Source organism: Oncorhynchus mykiss, chromosome 9 (genome assembly GCF_013265735.2).
Source record: "Oncorhynchus mykiss isolate Arlee chromosome 9, USDA_OmykA_1.1, whole genome shotgun sequence".
NCBI classification, from domain to species: Eukaryota; Metazoa; Chordata; class Actinopteri; order Salmoniformes; family Salmonidae; genus Oncorhynchus; species Oncorhynchus mykiss.
In genome coordinates this window covers 37,554,607-37,582,252 of record NC_048573.1, presented here as the reverse complement: position 1 = coordinate 37,582,252, position 27,646 = coordinate 37,554,607, and the positions used below count along the sequence as shown (strand labels likewise).

At 40.3% G+C, this 27,646-nt stretch overlaps 1 protein-coding gene across 2 annotated transcripts; it reads left to right on the top strand.

Moving 5' to 3' along the window:
* The first annotated feature begins 448 nt into the window (after positions 1 to 448).
* On the top strand, positions 449 to 15,041 carry LOC110531998 (sodium- and chloride-dependent GABA transporter 1). 2 transcript variants are annotated; one of them, XM_021615563.2, is made up of 15 exons: positions 449 to 1,007; positions 2,073 to 2,456; positions 2,718 to 2,849; positions 3,083 to 3,183; positions 3,332 to 3,441; positions 3,588 to 3,720; positions 4,626 to 4,760; positions 4,867 to 4,970; positions 6,069 to 6,193; positions 6,364 to 6,476; positions 11,045 to 11,176; positions 11,495 to 11,597; positions 11,959 to 12,059; positions 12,229 to 12,396; positions 12,801 to 15,041. In XM_021615563.2, the coding sequence occupies exons 2-15, from the start codon at positions 2,228 to 2,230 to the stop codon at positions 13,200 to 13,202; spliced, it is 2,088 nt and encodes a 695-aa protein (XP_021471238.1). In that variant the 5' UTR covers positions 449 to 1,007; positions 2,073 to 2,227; the 3' UTR covers positions 13,203 to 15,041. The 2 variants fall into 2 exon arrangements, with proteins under 2 accessions (XP_021471238.1, XP_021471240.1); XM_021615565.2 differs by lacking the exon at positions 449 to 1,007 and having other exon boundaries at positions 2,354 to 2,485.
* Positions 15,042 to 27,646: the final 12,605 nt, after the last annotated feature.

The window sequence follows — 27,646 nt, the reverse complement described above, 5'->3', positions numbered from 1 at the left end:
AATTATTCTCCATTGGGTGAGTTTATTCCTCTCACATCAGCCTTTTCATTTCTGGAGACGGTAGGCTAAAAGACGATTACAGGCAGAGTTAGACAATCAGCCAGTGCCCCCTCCCTTTATTGACAGGCTCCCTTATCACACTTGCCAGAAAGCAGACAGCCACCAACTGGCCTCACCTTCCAAATTATGCCAGTTTAGAATTGTTAATCGTGCATTGACTGCCCTCGATATGCTTGCATTTAACACCCAGAGATGACATTTGATTTGAGGAGGGTTGGGGTGTATTAGATGACATATTTGGGGTCTTGGGGCTGGCTGGGAATGAGGTGTTTAGAATTTTTCCTTAATTTGAAGACCGTGACAGGTCGAGGAGGGGAAAAACAGTGCTACACATACGTGTGTTCAAGTTGGGGAGAAAACTATATAATCTTATTATAGTGTAAAATAAGGTGGCCAATAGGTTGATGACCCCCTCTACAAATGTGTGATAGCCTATCATCGGAGAAACTCGTGTTCCCTTAATGTCTTACCCCTGCTTTAGAACTACTCAGGATTTCCCAAACAGTGAAAACACGTTAAAAAATCATGAAATATTGAGAAAACATGCAGTGCGATGTCAGTAGTGGATGTGTAGACTACACGGAGGAGGAGGGGGGCGACTTTCAGATGACATTGACGCTATGTAGATGGGAGTTGAGAATTGCGCTCCCCTGAACGTTCCTGGTTGTTGATGTTAGACAGTTGCACAAGGCGAAGCGGCTGCTTCTCGTGTTGATTCAGCCACCTCGTCAGCACCTAGCCGCTGGACAGCTCCCTGCAGCGGGGTACGTGCGCGCTCTCCTCTAAGACACTTTTGGCGCTTGTTCCAAGTCTTTTAATGGAAAGACTATATCTTTATGTTCCAAGTAAAACTGGAAGTTTACAACTTCAGGGGGAATCTACGGATACCTCGTTTCGAGATTTGTGGCAGGCAGCACATCGTCGGTGGCAGAGAGCACAGCTTTATTGTAAGTAAATTGAGTTATTTGGCGTGTGTGTGAATTACAAATGCGTGACTTGTTCATTGTAAGTGACAATGACGGTGATTAAACTCGTATAGTTGAACGTGGCAGTATGGAACGTTGCTAACCCTAATGACTTTAGACCATGTCTTATAGCCAATTAAATACAGCATGTGGCACTCCTGGCTAATTGAATGGTTTATAAAACTGTGGACATGTTTTGCCATATAGAAGTGCGTTTGGTTTTCTAATCATCGACTAGAATGGAATACTATTTGTGCAGCCTGGTGCGTAAAGCGTTATGCTTTGGGCATTCCTTTGTCTCCAATGCAATTGTGATCCAGTTTGGTTGAGACATTGCTGTTGGTTTTCCTGTCCACTAAAACCAGTGCATAGGTAATTAGTAAGCGTATCTGCACGTGTCAATTGCACGGTGTAATCGTTGCTCTCTCATATTGGATCTGCATATGTCATTCTCGAGTGTTGTTTTTTTTGCGCGTGAGCTGGATGGCTTGGATTCTTATTAAACAACGTCAGAAAGTTTGTGTCATTGCAAATAATCATGCATTCGGTGATGTGCATAGGCCTACTCGATAACTGACTGTATTTCAATTGCAAATTGTGTTGATTTGTAAGATTATGGGGGGGGGGGGGGGGGGGGGGGGGGAGAAGTAGACTGTACCCTAATCAATCTACGCACATCCCAATCGTCTGCGTTGCTTTATGGGGAAAAAACTCCTGTGCCATCATTGATGTGCCATCATTGTTTTTTTATGGCATTGTTGTGTCTCAGACTCTGCATTGCATGTATTTGGTGAGACGGTTATTAGTGTCTTGAGTGGAGTCGATGGAAAACATCTGACTTTAAAAATGCTTTTTAAATTAAGTAGCTTACAAATAGCTTGAACAGTCAAGCTCCATACAATGCCTGTAAATGGCATTGGATTCGTTCAAAAATGACATTCTCATTCTGGTGCTAATCAATTGTAAATGTCACCATGTTGTCTAATACATTTTCCAATTTGAGTGGGCTCTCAAAAACCGACCAATTACTCTATTCACCGATTCCAGGTTAACGGCAACTGACGAGCCGTGTCCCCATAGCGGTCACCTGCTTCCAGACATTTGGTTCAAAGGTTTTGGTCAAAAACCGCGAAACTGCTGTCTGTGTGGACTGGTGCTGAAGCTTCGCGTCCCAAGGCCAGGACCACTACAAATCGAAAGACATGGCGACGAACGGCACCAAAACGGATGGACAAGTAACAGAACTTAACGAAGTGGCAACTAATGACAAACCCAAGTCACTGGACGTGAAAAGCGACAAGACAAAAAAGGATCTTCCCGAAAGAGAAACCTGGGGAGGGAGATTCGATTTCCTTCTGTCGTGTGTAGGTTATGCAATTGGACTCGGAAACGTATGGAGATTTCCATATCTCTGTGGAAAAAACGGTGGAGGTAAACACGATTTTAAAAAGTCATATAACGTAAGTTCATTTCCCTACTCAGTAAGTGCTTCGTCCATTTCGAGCACTCTAATTATTATGTGAAATGAAGAGTGAATATGTCCCTCGTGTAAGAGCGCAGACATGCATTATTCTTATCCTAATTGAATGATTCCAATTAGCTTCTACAGTGGGCTGTAAGTAACATTCCATTGCATATGTGTGGTTTTATTCTGACATTTATATTTGGATTGATTTACTTGTGTCTATGCAGGAGCCTTCTTGATCCCCTATTTTTTGACACTCATATTCGCTGGGATGCCGCTGTTCCTGCTTGAGACCGCTCTTGGTCAATACACTTCAATTGGTGGGCTTGGAGTCTGGAAACTGGCTCCCGTGTTCAAAGGTATAAATTCTACTCGTGCAATGCTCTTTCTGTATCTTCTACTGTCATTTTTGGGGGTATTTTAAATCAAATTCCTAATTGTCAGCTGGCCCACTTGTGCATTCAATCTTTATTGTGTGGTAGGCTAATCACGGCCATAACCAGAAAAGATAGAGAGTTCTGCTGTAATTCTCCCTGAATATGCTGGAGCATTAGGAGCATGCACAAACATGTCATCAATTTCCATCTCATAGGTGTTGGCCTTGCAGCAGCTGTCCTGTCCTTCTGGCTTAACATTTATTACATTGTCATCATTGCCTGGGCCATATACTATCTCTACAACTCATTTACCTCTGTAAGTACCGCCATTTTACTTCCTATAAGCCACATGGGGATGAGACAAACAAGTATTTCTCACTGGGGATTGTAAACATCCTTGATATCATGTGAGATCTCTCGTTGTGTCAAGGAGGAAAACAGGCATTATCCTTCTTGTTTTTCAGGAACTTCCATGGAGCTCATGTGGCAACTCATGGAACACAGAAAAATGTTACTCAAACTACAGTATTGTTGATAACACCAATCTTACCAGCGCGGTGATGGAGTTTTGGGAGTAAGACATTGACTGCTTGTTTTTTTTTTGTTGCTTCAGCACAGCGTTACAGTACCCTGCATGCCTGCTTGAGGAGTGTAAAAGGAATGTCCTTTTGCTGCAAAGCATTCTCCCAGTGTGTATAATAGTCTTATTGTTGCTTATAGGCGCAACATGCATCAAATGACCGATGGCTTGGAAAAACCAGGGCAGATCCGAGCGCCACTGGCAATAACACTGGCCATCGCTTGGGTCCTGGTTTACTTCTGTATCTGGAAAGGGGTGAGCTGGACTGGCAAGGTAAGAGACTGGTTTCGCAAGGCAGATCTAGGTGTATGTAAAAGCTCTCTGGCTGCCAATGTGTGACAGTGATGCAATATGAATCGTTGTCATGTATTATTTATTTTTTACCTTTATTTAACCAGATAAGACCCATTGAGGTTAAAAGCCTATTTTGCGAGGGAGACCTGGTACGAAGGCAAAACATGGAAATGACAGCAGGTGCATAACATATTACAGAAAAATACAAAAAAGACACAAACGACAAAGTGTCACAAATTACAGATACAATTGAAGATTAAAAACAACTGCAGCTGTCAAAAACAGTGTTGTCGATCAGAGTCATATCACCTTCATTAATCATTTATATTGCACTGACTATTGTCCAGATTGATTTTAGAATGGGAGGAGATACATCAAACATTCAGTAATCATGTTCAGGCTCATGGTGCCTCCTCTCATTGATGATAGGAGGGAGAGCAACAAGCCCTCTAAAATCTGGTTTTGTCCTTTCCTCTCCCCCTCAGTTGGAGCCAGTTCACTCCCTATTGGTGCTACATTTCGGAAATCTAATGTGTCATGTGACCATAGCAAATAACATTTGTTGTGGTGGCAAAATGCTCCACCCACCTACGTTTTTTGCTCTAAAATCTCATAAGGGGTTTCATGTAAGCATAAAGAGATGGTGTCGAATCCAATTGAAGCTTCAATTAATTTCTTTACTAGATTTCTGTTGATTTATTTTCTTATTTTTTGCTGTTCTCTGTATGAGAGTTTGGAGGACAAGAAATCCATTGGTTTTCCTCTCTAGTGAATAGGCCTTTGTTGAAGCAGAGACTGAATTGCAAATGTATTAACTCGATGGTTAACAGTTTTAACGTGCATTCCTTTGCTGCTGATGGTGACTCGTTGATTACATTTTCTAGGTTGTGTACTTCTCGGCCACGTATCCCTATTTCATGCTATTCATTCTGTTCTGCCGTGGAGTGACTCTACCTGGAGCTATGGATGGCATTCTCTTCTATATCACCCCTAACTTTGAAAAACTAAAAGAATCTGAGGTAATGAATGAACTTACCATTCTATGTAAGATAAATACTGGCATGTGAATCAACCATTTTTCAGCCTCCTTTGTCAAACGGCTAAATGGTTATTTCCCCTTGTCAGGTATGGCTGGATGCTGCCACTCAGATATTTTTCTCCTACGGTTTGGGACTGGGCTCACTGATAGCTCTTGGGAGCTATAACCCTTTTAATAATAATGTTTACAGGTAAGATGGAGGTAGGCTTCTATTAAATGGAAAGATAATGTATGAGGCAAGACTTGAAAAGGCAACCATTAGACCAGTATACCTTAACGCAGGGGTCGGCAATATAAATTAGTATTTTAGTTTTGGGTCAAAAAATGATAAAATCACCAGAAATTCAGCTAAAATGTTGTTTAATTGAGGAGATCTGTTCCCAAGTACTCCCGCAAAACAAAAGAGACATATGTGATCGTGTCTCAATGGAATCAAGGTATGAAATTATTAGTATTTTCAAATACAATCTATTTCTGGTCAATTTCCAGTGTACAGATTATTTTGTTCCAGCCCCCTGACCATCCGCTCCGACAAAAAATCATCCCACGGCTGAATCTAGTTGCCTACCTCTGCCTCAACAGTATATGTGGACCTTACTATTAGCCATTTACAATGAGAAGCCTAGATTAACGTTATTATAATCAATACAGTGATTCAGTCTAGTATGGGGCCCTTCATACAGCTTTGGATGTGCATCACATAAATAAAAGAAGATTAGGCAAAGATTTCACATCCTCCCCAAACAGTCCATCCTTGGTCCTATGTCCCACAAATTGCTCATCAGTTATATAATTATGCAGCCTCAACTTGCATTTATTTCAATGTACTTGTTTACTTGTTGTTACTTGTTGTTGCTTATTAGCGGCCCAATATTATTTCGCTATAGACCAAACATTATATCATGCAAATTGGTTTGTAAATAAGGGTTGATTTTTGGAAAACTCTTCTTTGCAAATAGGAGCTTGGTATCCATTAAAAATGGGCATTGCATTATTTCATGTATAAGTATTACTGTGATATGAAACCTCTTTGGATAAAGGAACATTGTTCCCCATTGGAATGTTGCACAAAAACACATTTCACTTTGTTTTACTATCTCATTGCACACCTTTTGTGCCAACACCAATATATTATTAAGCAGGGATATGTTTTCAACTCAGCAATAATAAGGAATAAGCTCTCTCTCCTGAGAAAGGCCTTTTTAGGAATCCATGATGATGCTACAGAAGAGATGACAGATCACCATAAGCTCTGACAACAGGACGTTTTCATGTTTCCTTTCCACAGAGACTCTATCATAGTTTGCTGCATCAACTCCTTCACCAGCATGTTTGCTGGCTTTGTCATCTTCTCTATTGTGGGCTTCATGGCGAACGTGACTAAGAGGCCCATAGAAGAAGTTGCAGCTTCAGGTAAACCCAATGCTCCCTCTGTAATTGCACCATCAGCGCACAATAGGGGCTGTCTATTCTGACTTCTGCTCGCAGCAATCTAAGTCTAATAATTCACCTCAATCCACACAGACAAACACAGCCCTAAGAAACTGTGAGCCAATGTGTTGTGTTGTGTGTTTGGTATGCAGGTCCAGGCCTGGCTTTCCTGGCCTACCCTGAGGCTGTGACCCAGCTGCCTGTCTCCCCTCTCTGGGCTATCTTGTTCTTCTCCATGCTGCTGATGCTGGGGATTGACAGTCAGGTAAGGCTGTTTTCATAGGCTGCTCTGCAATCTCTTGGTGCTTTAGCCCAATCCTCTCAGTATCATTGCCATGCCATGTCAGGGGAGTTAGCTAAAGCACCTAGGACCAGGCTAGTCTGACCTAAATATGTAAGCACAGGTACATATCCAGCTGTTTTTCCCTGGTCTATCCACATGAGAAGCTAATTTCAGTTTTTTTTAGCTAATGGACAGATACAGATGAGCCTAGACTTTTACTGTCAACCCTTTTTAATACAACTATGTCACCTCTCTCTTGGCCCCCTGGTGCTCTGTTGTCATGAATTTAGCTTGTGTATGATATTTGGGTTACCGCAAGGCCACTGAGTCTGCTAGCAATGATACTAAATTCTGCTACTCATCTTTATATGGAACAGATAAATCCCAAGTTGACATACTAGTGCTCTTTTTTGTGACTAACCTTTTCTTCATATGGAATTGTAAATATTCATACTGCAAGGGAAATGGCTATTTTGCATGTTGGAGTTATATTTCTAAGGTGACTGCCAAAATGAGGTCTCTAGTATTAAAAAAAAGCTATAACAGTGGTTGTTTTTAACTGTTTATTTAGGTAGTTCTCGATAACCTGCTGGTTATCATATTGTATGGCTTTCCATTGTCTTAATTCATTCAATATAATCCATCAATGTCCATAATCTTGGTTATTAGTTACAACTGTTACATGGTTATCATACTACTACATGAACAACAATGTTCTAAATAAAAAATAATGTATGTTTACCCATTGGGTAAAATTAAAGTACAACAATGATACTATGCTTCAAGGGATCCATGTCCAGATAATTGTAGGTGCTTCATTTTTTTGGTCCTTTGAAGTTTTTATTTCATAGAAATACTAATTTACCAAATTATGCAGTTGATAAAACATGAAAATACAAACAGGAGCAAGACTATCAATGATACTATAAACATTCAAGTGAAATTGACAGCATTTTAGCAATATTAAATATTATTAAAATCTGTTCATATACACCCCCAGGAGGAATATGACACTTAAAAAAAAAAAATTATGACAAGCGACCACTTAGATATGTTATTTTTATGTTTTCATAAATTCTTAGAATGTTTGGGAATTTGTGAAAATTCTATAGCAATATAGAGCGGGAAAGCGGCCGTGCGTTCTGGACAATTAATAGACACTGCATTAAATAAAACCGAATAAAAACATCTGGCTCGTCCAGGACCGGAGTCTACGCAGACCATAGCTACAGTAGGCCTTTATGCAAACAAGCCATTTGCCATGCACACTTGCCATCGTTCGCTATGAACTGGAATGTGTGTTAACAGGCAGTTGCAAAAACGTGACTTTAGATCATTAGAATGCATTCGCCAAAAGCCACAAAATATACCTGAATGGATCTCTGCAAATATGTCAATACCACAGGAGTCCTCTTACATTTGCGAACTTTACAGTCCTATTGATCAAGCGACTATGAAAAGATAGGCTCTCTCTCCCCTCAGTTAAGCGCACATCAACAACGACAAGATCAACAACTAATGCTAGCCAGAGCAAGATGAGCTAAAATGTAACTAAGGAACATTAGATAAACCCTCTCAAACTTTTTCAGTTAGGTGACCGTCAAAATTGCACTGAAACATGATGGGGAATTGTAGCCTACTTGTCCTTCTGTAGCTTGCTTGCAACCTATCATCCAAGCTAACTGGCTAAAGTCGGCTAGCTTGCTTGCTACCTACTTTGAGACCCAAATGAGAAAACATCTCACCCTAGACCATTTTACTCGCCCTAGCAGAGCTGGTTAGGTTGTTCACATGTTATCTAGAGCGTTTGTGACTAACTATAACTTTTTTTAGCCTACATTTACTGACACCGGTCAAATTCAGCGGGTTTTCATGTTTGTAAATTCATCCGTTATTTTACGCTATGGCACACTCAGACCGAGAGTGTTTTGAAATCGGAGTAGGTAGCCAGAGTGAATTTGTGAACGCAAAATATATGCTAACTGGATAACAGTTGTTCACGTTCTTGCTAGCTAAGCAAAACACATCTCTAACTGTGTATAACCACCAAAAATTATATGAGGGGAAAAAGTCAGTCACTCACCCACTCCTCCAATGACATGACATGACATCCTCTTAGCAGCTAGCTAGTTAATGTTAGGCTCCATGTTTTTAGCTTGCTACATAAATAGATACGCTATCCTATTAGCCACATTATTTGTTTTTGTATTTGTATACAAAGCAGCAGCTACTCTTCCTGGGGTCCAGCAAAATTAAGGCAATAAATTCACAGACATCCCAACACACTGTGTGCCCTCAGGCCCGTACTCCACCACTACCACATATCTACAGTACTAAATCTATGTGTATATATAGTGCGTATGTTATTGTGTGTATGTGTGTGTGTGTGTGCGTGTGTGTGTGCCAATATTTGTGTTGCTTCACAGTCCTCGCTGTTCCATAAGGTGTTTTTTTATCTGTTTTTTCTTTCATCTAATTTTAATGTGTGCGTCAGTTACTTGATGTGGAATAGAGTTCCATGTAGTCATGGCTCTATGTAGTACTGTGTTCCACCCATAGTCTGTTCTGAACTTGGGGAATGTGAAGAGAACTCTTGTGGCATGTCTTGTAGGTTATGCATGGGTGTCCGAGCTGTGTGCCAGTAGTTTGGACAGACAGCTCTGCGCATTCAGCATGTTCAGCAACTCTCATAAATAACAGTGGTGATGAAGTCGATCTCTCCTCCACTTTCAGCCAGGAGAGATTGACATGCATATTATTAATATTAGCTCTCTGTGTACATCCAAGGGCCAGCCTGCTGCCCTGTTCTGAGCCAATTGCAATTTTCCTAAGTCCTTTTTTTGTGGCACCTGGCCACACGACTGAACAGTAGTCAAGGTGTGACAAAACTAGGGCCTGTAGGAGCTGCCTTGTTGATAGTGTTGTTAAGAAGGCAGAGCATCGCAGTATTATAGACAGACTTCTCCCCATCTTAGCTACTACTGTATCAATATGTTTTGACCACAACAGTTTACAATCTAGTGTTACTCCAAGCAGTTTAGTCATCACAACTTGCTCAATTTACACATTATTTATTACAAGATTTAGTGAGGTTTAGGGTTTAGTGAATGTTTTGTTCCAAATACAATGTTTTTAGTTTTAGAAATATTTAGGGCTAACTTATTCCTTGCCACCCACTCTGAAACTAACTGCAGCTCTTTGTTGAGTATTGCAGTTATTTCAGTCGCTGTAGTAGCTGACGTGTATAGTGTTGAGTCATCCGCATACATAGAAACTCTGGCTTTACTCAAAGTCAGTGGCATGCCATTAGTAAAAATTGAAAACAGCAAGGGGCCTAAACAGCTACCCTGGTGAATTCCTGATTCTAACTGGATTATATTTGAAAGGCTTCCATTGAAGAACACCCTCTGTGTTCTGTTAGACGAGTAACTTTTTATCCACATTATAGCAAGGAGTGTAAAGCCATAAACACATACGTTTTTCCAGCAGCAGACTATGATCAATAATGTCAGAAGCTGCACTGAAGTCTAACAAAACACCCCCCACAATAATTTTATCATCAGTTTCTCTGAGCCAATCATCAGTCATTTGTGTAAGTGCTGTTTTTGTTGAGTGTTCCTACCTATAAGCATGCTGAAATTCTGTTGTCAATTTGCTTACTGTGAAATAGCATTGTATCTGGTCAAACTCATTTTTTTCCAGAAGTTTGATTGGTTGGCTATTTAAGCCAGTAAAGGGGGCTTAACTATTCTTTGGTAGCGGAATGACTTTTAGCTTCCATCCAGGCCTGAGGGCACACACTTTCTAGTAGGCTTAAATTGAAGATGTGGTAATATCGTCTGCTATTATCCTCAGTCATTTTCCATCTAGATTGTCAGTTGGTGGTTTCTCATTGTTGATAGACAACAATAATTTTTTCACCTCTTCCACGCGACTTTACGGAATTTAAAAGTACAATTCTTGTCTTTCATAATTTGGTCCAATATACTTGGATGTGTGGTGTCAGCGTTTGTTGCTGGCATGTCTGACTTGTGATCATTGCCCTTGCTAGTTTGATGGTATTGAAATTCCCAGCCTTAGTTACAGTTGTCTGTTTTTGTCCAAAATATAGAGTAAATAAAACTGAAACAGTGCATCCTGAATGGAGGCAGCAAACAATGTACCAAGCCAGCTGTGATTTACAATATTTCTTGGACTACCAAGAAATGTATTGGTGATTTATATTAATCATGCATTGAACTGCATCCGTCTATTCTGCCAACAATGCCTTAGTGTACATCATGGAATGCTGAGTCAAATATAACCTATTTTTAAAACCTCTTATGAAGTTGGTTTTGTAGCATAAACTGGGAATTTTATATTTTTGAATGATATTTTGATTGTCTGCTTGTTTCATATCTGAAAAGTAGTTAAAATGCTGTTAGTTCCACTGTAAGTGCTTCATTACATAGATACTAAGCAAAATACTGTAAATCTCTCCCCTTTGTGACTGAGCATCCACCCCCTTTGTGTGTGTGTGTGTGTGTGTGTGTGTGTGTCTGTGTGGGTAGTTCTGCACGGTAGAGGGCTTTATCACAGCTCTGGTGGATGAGTTTCCCAGGGCACTGAGGGGCAGGAGAGAGCTCTTCATCGCTGCTGTCTGCCTGGTATCGTACCTGATCGGCCTATCCAACATCACACAGGTACAACACACTCTCTCTCTCTTTCTGAACTACAAAACCTCCACGCTCTCTCTCTCGCTCTCTCTTTCTCATCATTAGTCAACCATCAGATTGAACTACAAAACCTCCAAGCTCAATTTAGTTAAACATTTGAATTACATTGGTTAGCACCATCGCTGTCTAATTTTATATAAAAAAATAACAGATTTGTTTCGAGTTGAAAATGAATCCCAACCACCATCTTTCCCTCTGAGATGAGGATATGAATATAATCTAAAGACCACAGACCATGTGGTCTCTCACCGTAGTAAGACTCACCCTTCTGTGTTGTGTCACTAGGGAGGCCTGTACGTGTTCAAACTCTTCGACTACTACTCTGCCAGTGGGATGTGTCTCCTCTTCCTGGTCTTCTTCGAGTGCATCTCCATATCCTGGTTCTATGGTGGGTAGAGTCTCTAGACAACGTCAAAAACACATAGTACAGTAGATGTGCATCAGAAACCCCCTATTTCAGCATTACGAAATGACTTGTTACAGTGATGTGCGCTCAGGCAAGAGGCGATGAGCAATGAATGAACCAGACACACTAGTTAAATCTGAAGGTTGAATGATCAAATAAACTCCCACTTGTCCAGAGACATTAGTCCACCTTCAAACCCTGTTGACCCTCAGGGACATCAATGCTGCTCACATGTCCTACACTACACCAGCTCTCCTCCCTCATTACAATTCATGGCAGACCAGTGGAAAATTGGAAGAAATTGAATTTGAATATTTTGATAACACAGTCATTTGTCTCGCAGGTGTGAACAAATTCTATGACAACATCCAGGAGATGATTGGCTACAAGCCCTGTATCTGGTGGAAGCTGTGCTGGGTTTGTTTCACCCCTCTCATCGTGGCCGTAAGTAGTACACCATACACATCCAATAGAACATCCAGTACCATGACATGAACGAAAATAACATTTCATATCAATATGACCTGCCTCAAGCAATTTTGAGGCAGAGAAAGAAAGTGTCTGAGAAGAGGTGGTGTCAGGATTAATAAGGATCGTACCATGTCTCCCACAGGGGGTGTTCTTGTTCAGTGCAGTCCAAATGGTTCCTCTCACCTTGAACAACTACGTGTTCCCTGCCTGGGGCCAGGGAGTGGGCTGGCTCATGGCTCTGTCCTCCATGGTCCTCATCCCTGGATACATGGTCTACATGTACCTCGGACTCAAGGGCACCTGGAAAGAGGTAATCTACATAATGATTTATGGATATGGGGCGGCAGGTAGCCTAGTGGTTAGAGCATTGGGCCAGTAACCGTAAAGGTTGCAAGATTGAATCCCTGAGCTGACAAGGTAAGAATCTGTCGTTCTGCCCCTGAACAAGGCAGTTAACCCACTGTCATTGTAAAAAAGAATTTGCTCTGAACTGACTTGCCTTGTTAAATTAAAAAATGTGGAATGTTCCCCCCTTTCTCTAAGAGCAAGAGAATAAAGGCAATTTGGTGATGATTGATGTGTAACCCAAATGGTTTATTATCATGTCATTTAAGTAGTAAATATATCATTTCAGTCAGGTTCTCCTCTCTGGACATGTTGGAGATGCATTCATTGTGTTACTTAATTAACTGTTTTGTTGTGATTCTTTCTCAGCGCCTACGGATAATGTTCCAGCCTCCTGCAGTGGTCCGACGGCCACAGGAGAACGGACCTGAGACAGTGGTTGCCGAGACCAACATTGCTAGTCCCTCTAACGCGGCCAACCCAACTAGTCCATCCAACCCGGTTAGTCCTGCCAATCCAACTGCTACAAGCCCGGTTGCTGCAGCCCCGGCCAACCCAGCACCTCCAGCCATTCCAGCTATGGCTAGCCCTGTGAACCCAACTAGTCCGACCGTTCCAACTGTCCCTACTGTCCCTGCCACTCCAGCCAACCCGACCAGCCCTACCAGCCCACCACCCAATCCGGTTAGCCCAACGGCAAAAGAGACGGCCATCCCACCACCCAACATAGTGAGCTCAACAAACCTGACCAACGCTGAGGCAAATGTCTAGACAAGGCAAAACCCTCATGGAGATTGTGTAGTCGGCGAACATTACAAAGGACTTCCAAGATTTTAATTGATTCACCTACCTCCAGGGGCAATATCTGATCAAACCGGATTTTAAAATCATGTTTAATTTTTCTGCATTTGTAAAACCAACCCGTTAATGTCTTTTTATTGGTATGCATTAAAAATTCTAAAATCAAAGACTGTTAGTGTTCACAAAAACTACCGTAATCTGAGTAAAAATATGTAAACAAACTGTGTAATACTGTGAGAAAAGAAAACAACTATTGAAAATAGAATAGCAATTTGTTCAATATCTTCATGAACCAAGTAAATACAGTGTGACTATAGTAGAGATGAAGTACAAGTGAACAAAATTGTCAACATGGGAGAGTGCAAGGGGCCAAATTATCGTGGTTGTTTACTAAGCCTCACACAGTCATCTCTTTACAAAACTTTGCACTCTGTGAGGCTGATTACAGGCCACATGGCAATGAGGGAACTCTGATGAAGAAGCACAATGCCAATAAGAAGTTTAAAGTCTATGAACCCTGGAATTATCCAGTATATCTGTTGCAAAAGATTTTGTGTGTGAGAGAGACTGTGATTTTATCTTCCTTTTTTTTTTTAGTAAAAAAAAGAACTTTTATGTGACAAACATTTTTAGAATTATTTTTAATATGTTTTCTACTATAAATATTGTGACCGAGGACCAAAATCGTAGGCAGACGAAAGCAAAAACGATCTATGCCATGTAGTGTTTGGTTTGAGAAACACAGGGTATCAAAAACATACAAAAAAATGAATGCAAACGCACAGGGTATAGAAAAGTGATTTACAAACATTGACTATCCCATTGATGCTGACAGTCAATCCTGTTTACCTTTTTTTGCATGCTTTCCTCAGGAACATCAAAGAAAAATTCCAAAATGTCTCCTGGCAGATCTAAGACGAGAACAGAGAAGGCCTTAAGCCAGTTATCAACCAATTTATACCAAGCCATAGTCTGTTTGCATGACTGGGCAGATCTCCAGAATATCACTTTGTACACTAGCAAACAATATTGGACCAACTCTATGTTTAAAAATATTCCTTTTTATTTCACTTTATGTGTAATGATCAATTATACTTTGATCAATTTGTATTCAGCAATACAAATGTAGATGTATAGTTGCAGGCCAGTAGAAGAGTGGTCTGTTTCTCTTTTTCTTTTCGTTGTCTTTGCTTTACTAGTAAAAAGCTCAAAGCTTTAATTTCCACAGACATTTGACATGGCCTGTTAAGACAATGCTAGTTGGCTTATATGGCTTCTATACGGCAGTGAAAAGCATCCGGTCGAACAAAACATGTTTACTTTGAAAAGCAAAACAACCAAGTGAAAATGTGAAATGGCTACAGTTCATGTCCTGTGAATTTTGTATAAAGTTACTCTACCACAGTTTTCTCTGGAACTTTGTTGTAAAACTGTACCGTGTAAAACATGTAACTGTGAATGTCTGTAATACATTGGAAGTTATTGTCTAAATGTTGAAAAAAAAAATTCTAAAGAGTTGCTGTTTTCTGCAATAACATTTTGATCACAGAAACTAAAGCACATATCTTACAGAAATATACGAAATGATGATGACAATGAAGATATTGACGATTATATTAAAAATAGAAACTATGTCTAGTAAAAAAAATCACATTGTTTTGTTTATTTTGAACTGTCTCACTGCCTAATGCACAACATAATATAAACATGATATGTGTTTAAATGGTGTCATATGATAAAGCACGATTGTCATGTTATACAAAAAGAAAAAAGGCTGAAAAAATAAATAATTATAGAAAATATGAATAACTGTCCTGCATATGTTCACTACTGCGCTCGAGCATAATGTTATGTATGCCATACTGTAGCTTTTGATGTCATGAAATTAGGTCACCATAATAGACCTCTCAAATGCTATATATTCTGCATCAAACCTCAGAATAGTAGTAATTGGCAATTGTTTTGAATCTCTGAACAGAGACAATAGATATGTGCAATGACATTTGTAATGAATAGAATTGACACAATTAAGAAAATGCTGTCTAGAAAAAAACAAATAAGGATGTATAGCAAATAAAGCAAGAATGGAAAAGCATATAGAGGCAATTGATAATTACTAAAACCATGGAGTTGTACTATGGAACCAGGTGGGAGACAAAAAAATGCAATGTACAGTGACATCAGAAAGTATTCACACCCCTTTACTTTTTCCACATTTTGTTGTGCTACAAAGTAAGATTCAATTGGATTTAATTGTCATTTTAAATTGTCACATTTACTATGATATTGGAAGAAGATTTGTAAAAATTTGTTTAAAAAAAATCATATATATGAAAAATAAAACACTAATATATCTTGATTAAATAAGTATTCAACCACCTGAGTACATGTTAGAATCCCCTTTGGAAAGCAATTACAGTCTTTCTGGGTAAGTCTCTAAGAGCTTTGCACACCTGGATTGTAAATTTTTCCACATTATTCTTTAAAAAATTATTTAAGCTCTGTCAAGATAGTTCTTGATCATTGCTAGACAGCCATTTTCAAATATTGCCATAGATTTCCAAGACGATTTAAGTCAAAACTGTAACTTGGTAAGTAATTTCAGTATATATTTGTCCTTATGTTTTAGGTTATTGTCCTGTTGAAAGGGGAATTTGTCTCCCAGTATCTGTCGGAAAGTTGACTGAACCAGGTTTTCCACTAGGAAATTTCCTGTGCTTAGCTCTATTCTGTTTTTTTTATCATAAAACTCCCTAGTCCTTGCCGATGACAAGCATACCCATAACATGATACAGCCACCACCATGCTTGAAGGACCTGTGAGTAAATCCTTTGTTCAGTATATAGGGGGGAAATAAGGCATTTCTGTAATATTCATATCCTGCCACAGTACACATGCCAATAGGTTCACTAGAAGAAAGTATTACAAACCAAAAATGTATTTTGAGAGTTTAGACCAACCATGAAAAGAGAATCAGAGCAAAATGGCTAAAACCTTTCCTTGTGGTGTACAGAAATGTGTCAGAAACAGTCTGATAGCGAGGCCTCAGCAGGCTAGAAAAACATCACCACAAAACAGCTCTGGCCCCGCGGCCTGGCGTGCCGATCCGCCTCATCTCCCCAACCTCTTACGGCTGTGTGTGTGTATGTGTGTCTTCCTTCTCCCCCACCTCCTGCAGTTGCTGCTTCCATTAGCTTCCAGTGTGATAAAAGAGAAGGCACCAGCTGACACCACAACAATGACTCGCACATAGATGAAAGAATGAGATGTCCCCTCTCGTAGCTTGTGGCAAAGTGAGTATGTGTGTGTGTGTGTGTGTGTGTGTGTGTGTGTGTGTGTGTGTGTGTGTGTGTGTGTGCGTGCGTGCGTGCGTGCGTGCGTGCGTGCGTGCGTGCGTTCGTGCGTGCGTGTGTGCGTGTAGCTGCAGAATATGTCTGTGAGCATATTAGGGGTTGAATAATGGCCATAATGACAGTACATATAAACTAGCCAATGATGGATGGCATACTAGCCTCCCTATTCCCAGTAGTATAATTTAGCATCATTACCTATGAAAATCAGTCACCACTGAGGCAACTGAAGCTAATGTCTTATGTCCACAAAGACAAAATATCATTGTTTACCGATGGGGAGGACACAAGAAGGAAGCTCTTAAAAATGTATCATTGCAGCATCAAATTGGAAATACAAGTCTGTTAATGATACATACAGTGAATTTAGAAAAATATACCATACATACACATCTAAATAGGTGACAGATATACCGTATACCTTGTCATAAAAATACCACATTCATTTAATATGTTTCCTTCTTAAAGGGGAAATCTGTGATTGCTACATCCATTTTTTTTACTTTTAAATGAATGATATATATACCTGATTATTGAAGAATATAACTCATGAGCTTAGTTCAACAGTCATACCCCATCACACCCTATAATATAAGCTTGTTTTAATTGCAATAATTCAATTGTAAGGAAACACCGTACAGCCTCAAAACATGGTTAAAATGATGGTCAGTCCATGCATACGCAACTCTGTCTTTGAATTTGATAGTGGTTATATTTCTCCAGCCCCATGTTTTGGCGGGGTGACCGCAGGGTGACCACTTTTTTTGTTGTTTGAACTACAGATTGCCCCTTTAATGAATGACATATTGAGGGATTCAGACGAGGATGTTCGAAAAGGAGAGGCAAGTAGGGGACACTGCTGTTTGGTATTTAGCATTTTATTGGCACTGTCGGTGGTGAGAGACTATTTTTAAAGTTAAAAAGTGCTGGGAGTGTGGCCACGGGAGAGGACACTGGACGAGCAAACCGGTGATCCATGATGCTTTTATAAAAGAATGACAGAATGCTGGGGCTTATAAACTCACACAGGCCACTATGATTAATCCTCATAGCCTACTTAAAAGAGGAAAACTGATTCTGATGTTAGGAACAAAAGACTGATAATTATGAGGGTAGGGACGGGGTCTTGAGATATACTGTAACCCTTTACAGTGCTGCATAGGCTACACAAATCAAAGCACTCTGTTCTTGAACATATTATCATCACTTTAGTTTAAAAATATATATATTTTCAGTCACCTGACCTGCAGATTTCTGATGTGGGGTCTTTATGTGTTTTTTGTTGTTGTGATAATTCCTATTCTTCTTCTAGGCTTAGGTTGTTCGCCCCGGACTTACGCCTGACTGAGGTACTCTCACCCGAGAATTCAAAGCAAATACATGAATGAATAACTCATCTTTGTAGATGCATGAATCTACATATCAATGCAAATCAGAGGATGCTGTGTGCTTGGTTATTTCCAGCAGAGGGGCTGAGAGGATGTCAAGCGTGCAAAGCCTCTCTGCGTATATGCTCATCACACTTACTTTCCAATCTCAATATGAACCTCGCTGAGATAAATTCGTTGACAGGGAAATCGGAAATGTTAGAATCTTTGCTGATTTTTGAACCTTCACTGAATCTGTGCTCATGCCGTGTGGATATGCATTTACTCAGCATAGCGGTGTCTGGGTTTGGAGATCAGTGGAGGCCTATCGGGGACGTGTGAAACCGTCTTTTCTCCCCATCAAATTCCTGTGTGATGAGATCTTTTCGTGACGCAGCAGATACAGCATGCTGTGGTGCTTTAGGATCCAGGGCTCAAGGCAGCCAACGTTTTCTTCAGCACAGAGGAGTCAGAGGCTTATAGTAGCCATGTCAAGTAGGTAACGCAGTCATCCACCACAATTCATGGGAGGTTAAACCACATCCAAGAACAAATCTCTCACTTCTAAAGATTATACAGCCTCGGGAAATGAGGGATGAATTTAATCTACCCATCCCTCACCCCACTGGAAATTGGTTGCCTCAGACCAGCTCTTCCTATGGGAAAGGTCAATGTAACACAGGTCAACTAATGGGTTGATTATTAATGTCCTTAGGAGAGAAATGACCTAACCAATCAGAGGTGCACAAATCATTTAGGTCCTGCCTTTGATTGACAGCTCAATTATCTTCAATCTTGGGCAAGCCCTGCAGAGGATGTGCCATGTGGATGTCAGAAAGAAGCTTCAAAAGTTCGAAATAATGAGTAAAAAACCTAGATATATCTTCAGAGAAAAGCTAAGTATTTATGGTCCGTTCATCGCATTCTATGAGGTGAGCTCTGTTTTTCCTGAATTAAGCCACTGTATTAGCATCGCATTAGCAGGCCAATGCTAACTTTCACCATGTGTAACCATAGAGAAGCAGTTTAAAGTTGATGCTATTTGCATATTTTATTAAATTGGTTATTTACACTATACATTTATGCTATAAAGATAAATGTAAATCTACGAGTATTACTATTTAAGATGCTCTTTTTCTTTTGATAAGAGAGAAAGAATACATTGTTCTAAAACAGATGTGAAATATTTTCTTATACCCACCTTCGCCATTTGGGTTATTAGTCCATACTTTGCAATACAAGTGTTGGCCTGCTTATTTAATATACATGTCAGGTTTTTTGTTGGAGTTACGTTCTTGGATGGCGAGCCTACCCAGAGAGATCGACATCTTCTATTGTACGCAAAAGCTGGAAGACATCTGAAGACATCTCTACGAGATGCCTCAGGCCAAGCTCTTCCTTTGGGAAAGGTCAACTCAAATATTGTCACTGTTTGAAGTACTTGATTCATGGACCACAAGTGGTGCCACATTCAATCAGTTCCTGGGCCGAAAATAGCCACCAGGCTGCATGTTTGATACTCCTGGGTCGTTCCATGAAAATAGTGCCTTTTGCGTCCTTTTGATATTTGTTCCACGATTCGGTGGAACAACCCTAATACTATTACACCTAATTTTAACATTCTGTCATGAAGACCAAATTCATTAAAAAAAAACAGTTTTCTCCATTTCAAGAAGTTAAACTTAAAAAATGACTATAGTAAGTGACTATTAAGTGCCAAATACAGTAACAGGGTTGACCGTAACAGGGTTGACAATATAATCTTAAATCCCCTTGTGACAGGGGGAATGGAAGATCATTGTGTGCAGCAGGGAGTGGCAATTGAATGCAAGTGTTATCCTCAACCAGCTCAGTTTCAATAGTTTCATCATACTAAAACGAGAGTTCAGTTCACGTAACAGGGTTGACCTTAGAATGAGGGACAGATGTGAATGATTCACTAATCACATTGCATCAATAATCATTTTCAGAAATCAATGTCAAAGCAACAAAATAACTAGGTCTTTACAGTGATGGTGACATTTTGAGAAATGTGTGGATTAAGTGGGTTGAAATCTTCATAGAAGTGTCACAGGGTTGACGGAGGGATGCTGAATACTGACACTTTGGCAAGCCTTTATTCATATTAAAAATGTAATTTATTGAATTCTCCATGTGGTATATATTAAAGGGCACTTCATTTTATATAACAGGCGCTTAAAACTCAATATTGGTGCACAATTTCAACTTAAAATATCAAAGGGACCCAAAAGGCACTAATTTCGTGGAACGACCCTTTAAGTAGAAAGTTTGCACCAATGTTGAATTTTAAAAGCCTGTTATTTTAAATGACGTGTCCATTAATATAGACCACATGGAGAACTCAATAAATACTTTTTTAAATATGAATAAATGTTAGCTAAAATGACAATATTGAGCTTTTTTCGTAATAATATTTTTTATTGGAATTTCACAATTTTCTCCCAGATTAAGAAATATGGGATTAAGAATCAAAATAAATAATAATACAAATATACAGACAGATTAAACACAAAATCTCAGTTTAAATAAAGGAATTAGGTCCAACACATGGAACGTGGAGTGTAATCCTGAGACAAGTAAACAACCACCATTCTAAATAAATCATTGCGGCATAATAGCTGATAAGTCAGGTTCTAGGTCATTTAAATAAGGTTCCCACACTTTGTAGAGCTGATCTGTTTTAGAATGTAATGTACATGTCAGATATTCCAATGGCACCCATTCAAATAGTTATTAATAATTATGTCATTCCTTAATAGAAGGGACCCTGTCATTAATCCACTGTAAGAGGATGTTTTTCCTCGCTGCGAAGGTAAGGATGTAAAGCCTCCTCTTACCCACAGAAGTAACATGCCTACTAGGGAGACCTAACAGCAAAGAAACTGAGTCCAATTCTAGATCAACCCCTGGGATCTTTCCAATTTCTTGAAGAATATTACACCAGTATCTTTGTAATTTGGAACATGACCATAAACAATGTGTTAGGGTGCCTGTATCAGTTTTACATTGAAGATACCGAGGAGAGGAGGAAGAGGGGCTAAAGGCATGTCTGCGGTTTGGGGATATATGCAATCTGTGTATTATTCTTAATTGGATTGCTCTAGTACGATTACAAATATATATTGTTTTTGAATATCTCCAAATGTCCTCCCACATCTCCTCATCAATAGCAACAGACAATTATTTCTCCCACACTCGCTTGACCCTCTGTGTGTCAACAGTAGAAAAGGACCTCAAAGCATCATGAAATAAACTTACAGACATTTTCCTTTGTGAGGAAAAAAAAAGCATTCTTTCAATGACAGACACATCAGGGTTGCCAATCAAGTTGGTGCTCTTCAAAATATAATGTCTTATTTGTAGAAAGCGGAAGAAGTCCTGCTTTGGCAGTCGATATTTCTCAACCATCTGCTCTAATGACAATAAAATATTGTAAGCGAATTAACAAAATTCAGCATTTTGATATGTCCCTCCATGCATCCTCTGTGACTTCTAGTAACATTTTAACCCACTTAACCCCAACATTTCTTAAAGTTTTTGGCATCAATCTAAAGCCCTAGATAGACAGGCTAGAAATGTTTTAATCATTTAAAAGAATTATGAAACATCCACTCAATTGCCACCTCCTGTTACAAACTACCCTGTCAGAAGAATGACATTCCAATGGATAGCAGTGTTTTACGGGCTCATGACAAATTTAGCTATTTAGTGGTTTTTTTCTGTTGCTCTGATCTGAACTTTTTTTGTACATAATGTTTCGGCCATCATTTCCTTTGAACGAAAATAGCTTCTGGACATCAGCGATTACTAACCTCGATTTGGATGAAGATTTCTACTTCAATGAGTAGGAGGTGCAGGACATACTGCTCCCCCTGGATCAGGCCCTATTCCAAGAGACTCTGAAAAGAAAAAGGCGGCGTAAGAGAGGCTGACGTGCGGGCACCCTGATGAAACTACGTCGGTGAGTACATAAACCGCCTCTACCCTCCTTTCTATTAGCGAACATACAACACTGGAGAACAAACTGGAAAAGTTCCATTCGAGAGTATCCAATCAAAGGGACCTAAAGAACTGTAATATCCTATGATTCTATGTATCCTATGTGGCTGAATAAGGACATGGATGAAATACAACTAGCTGTTTTTTTTCAAAAATAAAAGATCACAGAAATGTTCCATCCACACAAAAAGCTTATTTCTCTAAAATGTTGTGCACACATTTGTTTACATCCCTTTTAGTGAGCATTTTATTTGCCAAGATAATCCATCCACCTGACAGGTTTGGCATATCAAGAAGCTGATTAAACAACATGATCATTACACAGGTGCGCCTTGTGTTTGGAAAAATGAAAGACCCCTCTAAAATGTGCAGTTTTGTCACACAACACAATGACACTGGTGTCTCTAGTTTTGAGTGATCGTGCAATTGGCATGCTTCAGGAATGTCCATCAGTGCTTTCTGTTGCCAGAGAATTTAATGTTCATTTCTCTACCATAAGCCACCTCCAGCGACCAACCGGCACACACATGTCTATATAAGGTCCCACAGTTGACAATGCAGGTCAGAGCAAAAATCAAACCATGAGGTCAAATGAATTGTCCAAAGAGCTCTGAGACAGGATTGTGTCGAGGCACAGCTCTGGGAAAGGGTAGCCACACTTTTTTGCAGCATTGAAGGTCCCTAAGAGCACAGTGGCATCCATCATTCTTAAATGGAAGAAGTTTGGAACCACCTAGACTCTTCCTGGAGCTGGCCGCCTGGCCAAACTGAGCAATCGGGGGAGAAGGGCCTTGGTCAGGGGGGTGACCAAGAACCCGATGGTCACTTTGGCAGAGCTTCAGAGTTCCTCTGTGGAGATGGGAGAACCTTCCAGAAGGACAACCATCTCTGCAGCACTCAACCAATCAGGCCTTTATGGTAGAGTGGCCAGACGGAAGCAACTAAAGACGCTCAGACCATGAGAATCAAGATTCTCTGGTCTGATGAAACCAAGGTTAAATTCTTTGGCCTGAATGCTAAGCGTCACATCTGGAGGAAACCTGGCACCATCCCTACGGTGAAGCATGGTGGTGGCAGCATCATGCGTGGGGATGTTTTTCAGCAGCAGGGACTGGGACACTAGTCAGGATCGAGGCAAAGATGAACAGAGCAATGTACAGAGAGATCCTTGATGAAAACCTGCTCCAGAGTGCTCAAGACCTCAGACTGTGTTCTTGGGTCCTTGCGAGGATCTGCAGAGAAGAATGTGAGATACTCCCCAAATACAGGTATGCCAAGCTTGTAGCGTCATACCCAAGAATACTTGAGGTTGTAATCGCTGCCAATGGTGCTTCAACAAAGTATTGAGTAAAGGGTCTGAATAATTCTATAACTGTGGAATTTCAGTAGTTTTTCATACATTTGCTTTGTCATAATGGTGTATTGTGTGCAGATTGATGAGGGGGGAAAAACAATTAAATAAATGTTAGATTAAGGCTCTAATGTAACAAAATGTGGAAAAAGTCAATGGGTCTGAATTCTTCCCGAAAGCACTGTAGATAAACTGTAACTCAGTAAAATCGTAGAAATTGCTGCATGTTGCGTTTATATTTTTGTTCCGTGTACTTAGCATAAGAGTATATCTAGATTTTTTTGTCGCTGTCTATTTACCACCACAAACTGATGCTGGCACTGAGACCGCATTTAACAAACTGTATACGGCCATGAGCAAACAAGAAAATGCTCATCCAGAGGCTCCTAATAGCCCGTGATATTAACACAGAAAAACTTAAATCTGCTGTAGATAATTTCTACCAACATGTCACCTGTGCAACAAGAAAATAAAAAAACTCTACTTCGCCCTACAGTTGGCAAATCTGAAACTAACTCTAAACTCCTGATATCTGCTTACAAGCAAAGAATCTAACAGGAAGTACCAGTGATGTGCTCAATTTGGAAGTGGTCCGACGAAGCGGATGCTAAGCTAAAGGACTTAGCATCAGGAAGGAGAACGCGTTCTGTCTCCTAGAGATGAACGTACTTTGGTGTGAAAACTGCAAATCAATCACAGAACAACAGCAAAGGACCTTGTGAAGATGCTGGAGAAAACAGGTACAAAAGGATCTATATCCACAGTAAAACGAGTCCTATATCGACATAACCTGAAAGACTACTCAGCAATGAAGAAGCCACTGCTCAAAAACCGCCATAAAAAAATCCAGACTAGGGTTTGCAACTGCACATGGGGACAAAGATCATACTTTTTGGAGAAATGTCCTCTGGTCTGATGAAACAAAAATAGAACTGTTTGGCCATAATGACCATTGTTATATTTGGAGGAAAAGGGGGGAGGCTTGCAAGCCAAAGAACACCATCCCGACCGTGAAGCACGGGGGTGGCAGCATCATGTTGTGGGAGTGCTTTGCTGCAGGAGGGACTGGTGCACTTCACAAAATGCATGGCATCATGAGGGAGGAAAATTGCGTGGTTATATTGAAGCAACATCTCAAGACATCAGTCAGGAAGTTAAAGCTTGGTCACAAATCGGTCTCCCAAATGGACAATGACCCCAAGCATACTTCCAAAGTTGTGGCAAAATGGCTTAAGGGCAACAAAGTCAAGGTATTGGAGTGGCCATCACAAAGCCCTGACCTCAATCCTATAGAAAATGTGTGGGCAGAACTGAAAAAGCGTGTGCGAGCAAGGAGGCCTAAGAACCTGACTCAGTTACACCAGCTCTGTCAGGAGGAATGGGCCAAAATTCACCCAACTTATTGTGGGAAGCTTGTGGAAGGCTACCAGAAAAGTTTGACACAAGTTAAACAATTTAAAGGCAATGCTACCAAATACTAATTGAGTGTATGTAAATGTCTTACCCACTGGGAATGTGATGAAAGAAATAAAAGCTGAAATAAATCATTCACTACTATTATTCTGACATTTCACATCCTTAAAATGCAGTGGTGATCCTAACTGACCTAAGACAGGGAATATTTACTTGGATTAAATGTCAGGAATTGTGAAAAACTAAGTTTAAATGTATTTGGTTAAGGTGTATGTAAACTTCCGACTTCAACTGTACATATCCCAACCAGAAGCCATGGGGCAACATCTGCACTGAGCCAAAAGGCTAGAGCTGTTGCTTTCAAGGAGCAGGACACTAATCTGGTCGCTTTGAAGAAATCCTGCCAAGCCCTCCGACAAACCATGAAAACCGGCAAACTGTCAATCCAGACTTAGATTGAATCCTACTACACTGCCTCTGACACTCACTGGGTGTGGCAGGGCTTGCAAACTATCACAGATCACAAATTGAAGCCAAGCTGCGAGCTGCCCAGTGACGCAAGCCTGCCAGATGAGCTAAATCGCTTCGAGACAAGCAACACTGAGCCATGCATGAGACCACCAGCTGTTACGGGTGTCTGTGTGATCAAGCTCTCTCCATAGCCGATCCGAGTAGCCGATCTGAGTAAGACTTTTTAACAGGTTAACATTCAGAAGACCGCAGGGCCAGATGGATTACCAGGACGCGTCCTCAGAGGATGCGCTGCCCAGCTGGCAAGTTTCGTCTTCACTGACATTTGCAACATCTCCCTGACCCAGTCTGTAATACTTACATTTTTCAAGCAGACCACCATAGTCCCTGTGCCCAAGAACACTAAGGTAACCTGTCTTAATGACTATCGCCCCGTAACACTCACATCTGTTGACATGAAATGCTTTAACCTCTCTGATCTCCCAAACCCGGATCCGGTATCGTGACTACAGCCTCAAGCTCATTACCATAACGCAACGTTAACTATTCATGAAAATCGCAAATGAAATGAAATAAATATGCTAGCTCTCAAGCTTAGCCTTTTGTTAACAACACTGTCATCTCAGATTTTCAAAATATGCTTCTCAACCATTGCAAAACAAGCATTTGTGTAACAGTATTGATGGCTAACGTAGCATTTAGCATTAGCATTCAGCTGGCAACATTTACACAAAAAACAGAAAAGCATTCAAATAAAATCATTTACCTTTGAAGAACTTCAGATGTTTTCAATGAGGAGACTCTCAGATAGCAAATGTTCAGTTTTTCCTGAAAGATTATTTGTTTAGGACAAATCGCTCCGTTTTCTGCGTCACGTTTAGCTATGAAAAAACCCCTGTATCCAGGATTGTGTAAATCTATCAGCAAGCTCATTAGCATAACACAAAGTTAACTATTCATGAAAATCGCAAATGAAATGAAATAAATATGCCATCTCTCAAGCTTAGCCTTTTGTAAACAACACTGTCATCTCAGATTTTCAAAATATGCTTCTCAACCATAGGAAAACAATCATTTGTGTAAAAGTAGCTAGCTAGCGTTAGCATTTAGCGTTAGCATTTAGCATTAGCATTTAGCGTTAGCATTTAGCGTTAGCATTTAGCGTTAGCATTAGCGTTAGCATCCAGCACGCAACATTAACAAAAACATAAAAGCCTTCAAATAAAATCATTTACCTTTGAAGAACTTCTGATGTTTTCAATGAGGATACTCTCAGTTAGATAGCAGATGCTCAGTTTTTCCAAAAAGATTCCTTGTGTATTAGAAATAGCTCCGTTTTATACATCACATTTGGCTACCAAAAAAAATCCGAAAATTCAGTCCTCAAAACGCGAACTTTTTTCCAAATTAACTCCATAATATCGACTGAAAACATGGCAAACGTTGTTTAGAATCAATCATCAAGGTGTTTTTCACATATCTCTTCATTGATACATCGTTCTTGGACACATGGTTTCTCCCCTATATCAAATGGATAGGTACGAGCAGCTGGCAATTGCGCACCGAATTCCACGCAGGACACCAGGCGGACACCAGGCGGACACAAATGTAGTCTCTTATGGTCAATCTTCCAATGATATGCCTACAAATACGTCACAATGCTGCTAAGACCTTGGGCGAACGACAGAAAGTGTAGGCTCATTCCTTGCGCAATCACAGCCATATAAGGAGACAATGGAAAACAGAGCTTCAGAAATTCTGCTAATTCCTGGTTGATGCATCATCTTGGTTTCGCCTGTAGAATGAGTTCTGGGGCACTTACAGACAAAATCTTTGCAGATTCTGAAACTTCAGAGTGTTTTCTTTCCAAAACTGTCAAGAATATGCATAGTCGAGCATCTTTTCGTGACAAAATATCGCGCTTAAAACGGGAACGTTTTTTATCCAAAAATGAAATAGCGCCCCTAGAGATCTAACAGGTTAAAAGGCTGGTCATGGCTCAAATCAACACCATCGTCCTAGACACCCTGGACCCACTCCAATTCGCATACCGTCCAAACAGATCCACAGATGATGCAATCTCTGTTGCACTCCACACTGCCCTTTCCAGCTGGACAAAATGAACACCTATGTGAGAATGCTGTTCATTGACTACAGCTCAGCGTTCATCGCCATAGTGCCATCCAAGCTCATTACTAAGCTAAGGACCCTGATACTGAACACCTCCCTCTGCAACTGGATCTCCAGGTGGTGAGGGTAGGTAACAACACATCCGCCACGCTGCCCCTCAATACAGTGGCCCATCAGGGGTGCGTGCTTAGATCTCTCCTGTACAGAATATAGGGAGGAGGTCAGAAATCTGGCAGTAGGTGGCAGGACAACAACTTCTCCCTCAACATCAGGATCTGATCGTGAATTACAGGAAACAGAGGGCTGAGCACG

Bases quoted from the DNA above. Each gene is read 5' to 3' on its own strand.
- LOC110531998 (XM_021615563.2), top strand. From the start codon at position 2,228: ATGGCGACGAACGGCACCAAAACGGATGGACAAGTAACAGAACTTAAC. The intron at 2,457-2,717 runs GTAAACACGATT...GTGTCTATGCAG, and splicing joins CTGTGGAAAAAACGGTGGAG to GAGCCTTCTTGATCCCCTAT. The intron at 4,761-4,866 runs GTAATGAATGAA...TCCCCTTGTCAG, and splicing joins AAAAACTAAAAGAATCTGAG to GTATGGCTGGATGCTGCCAC.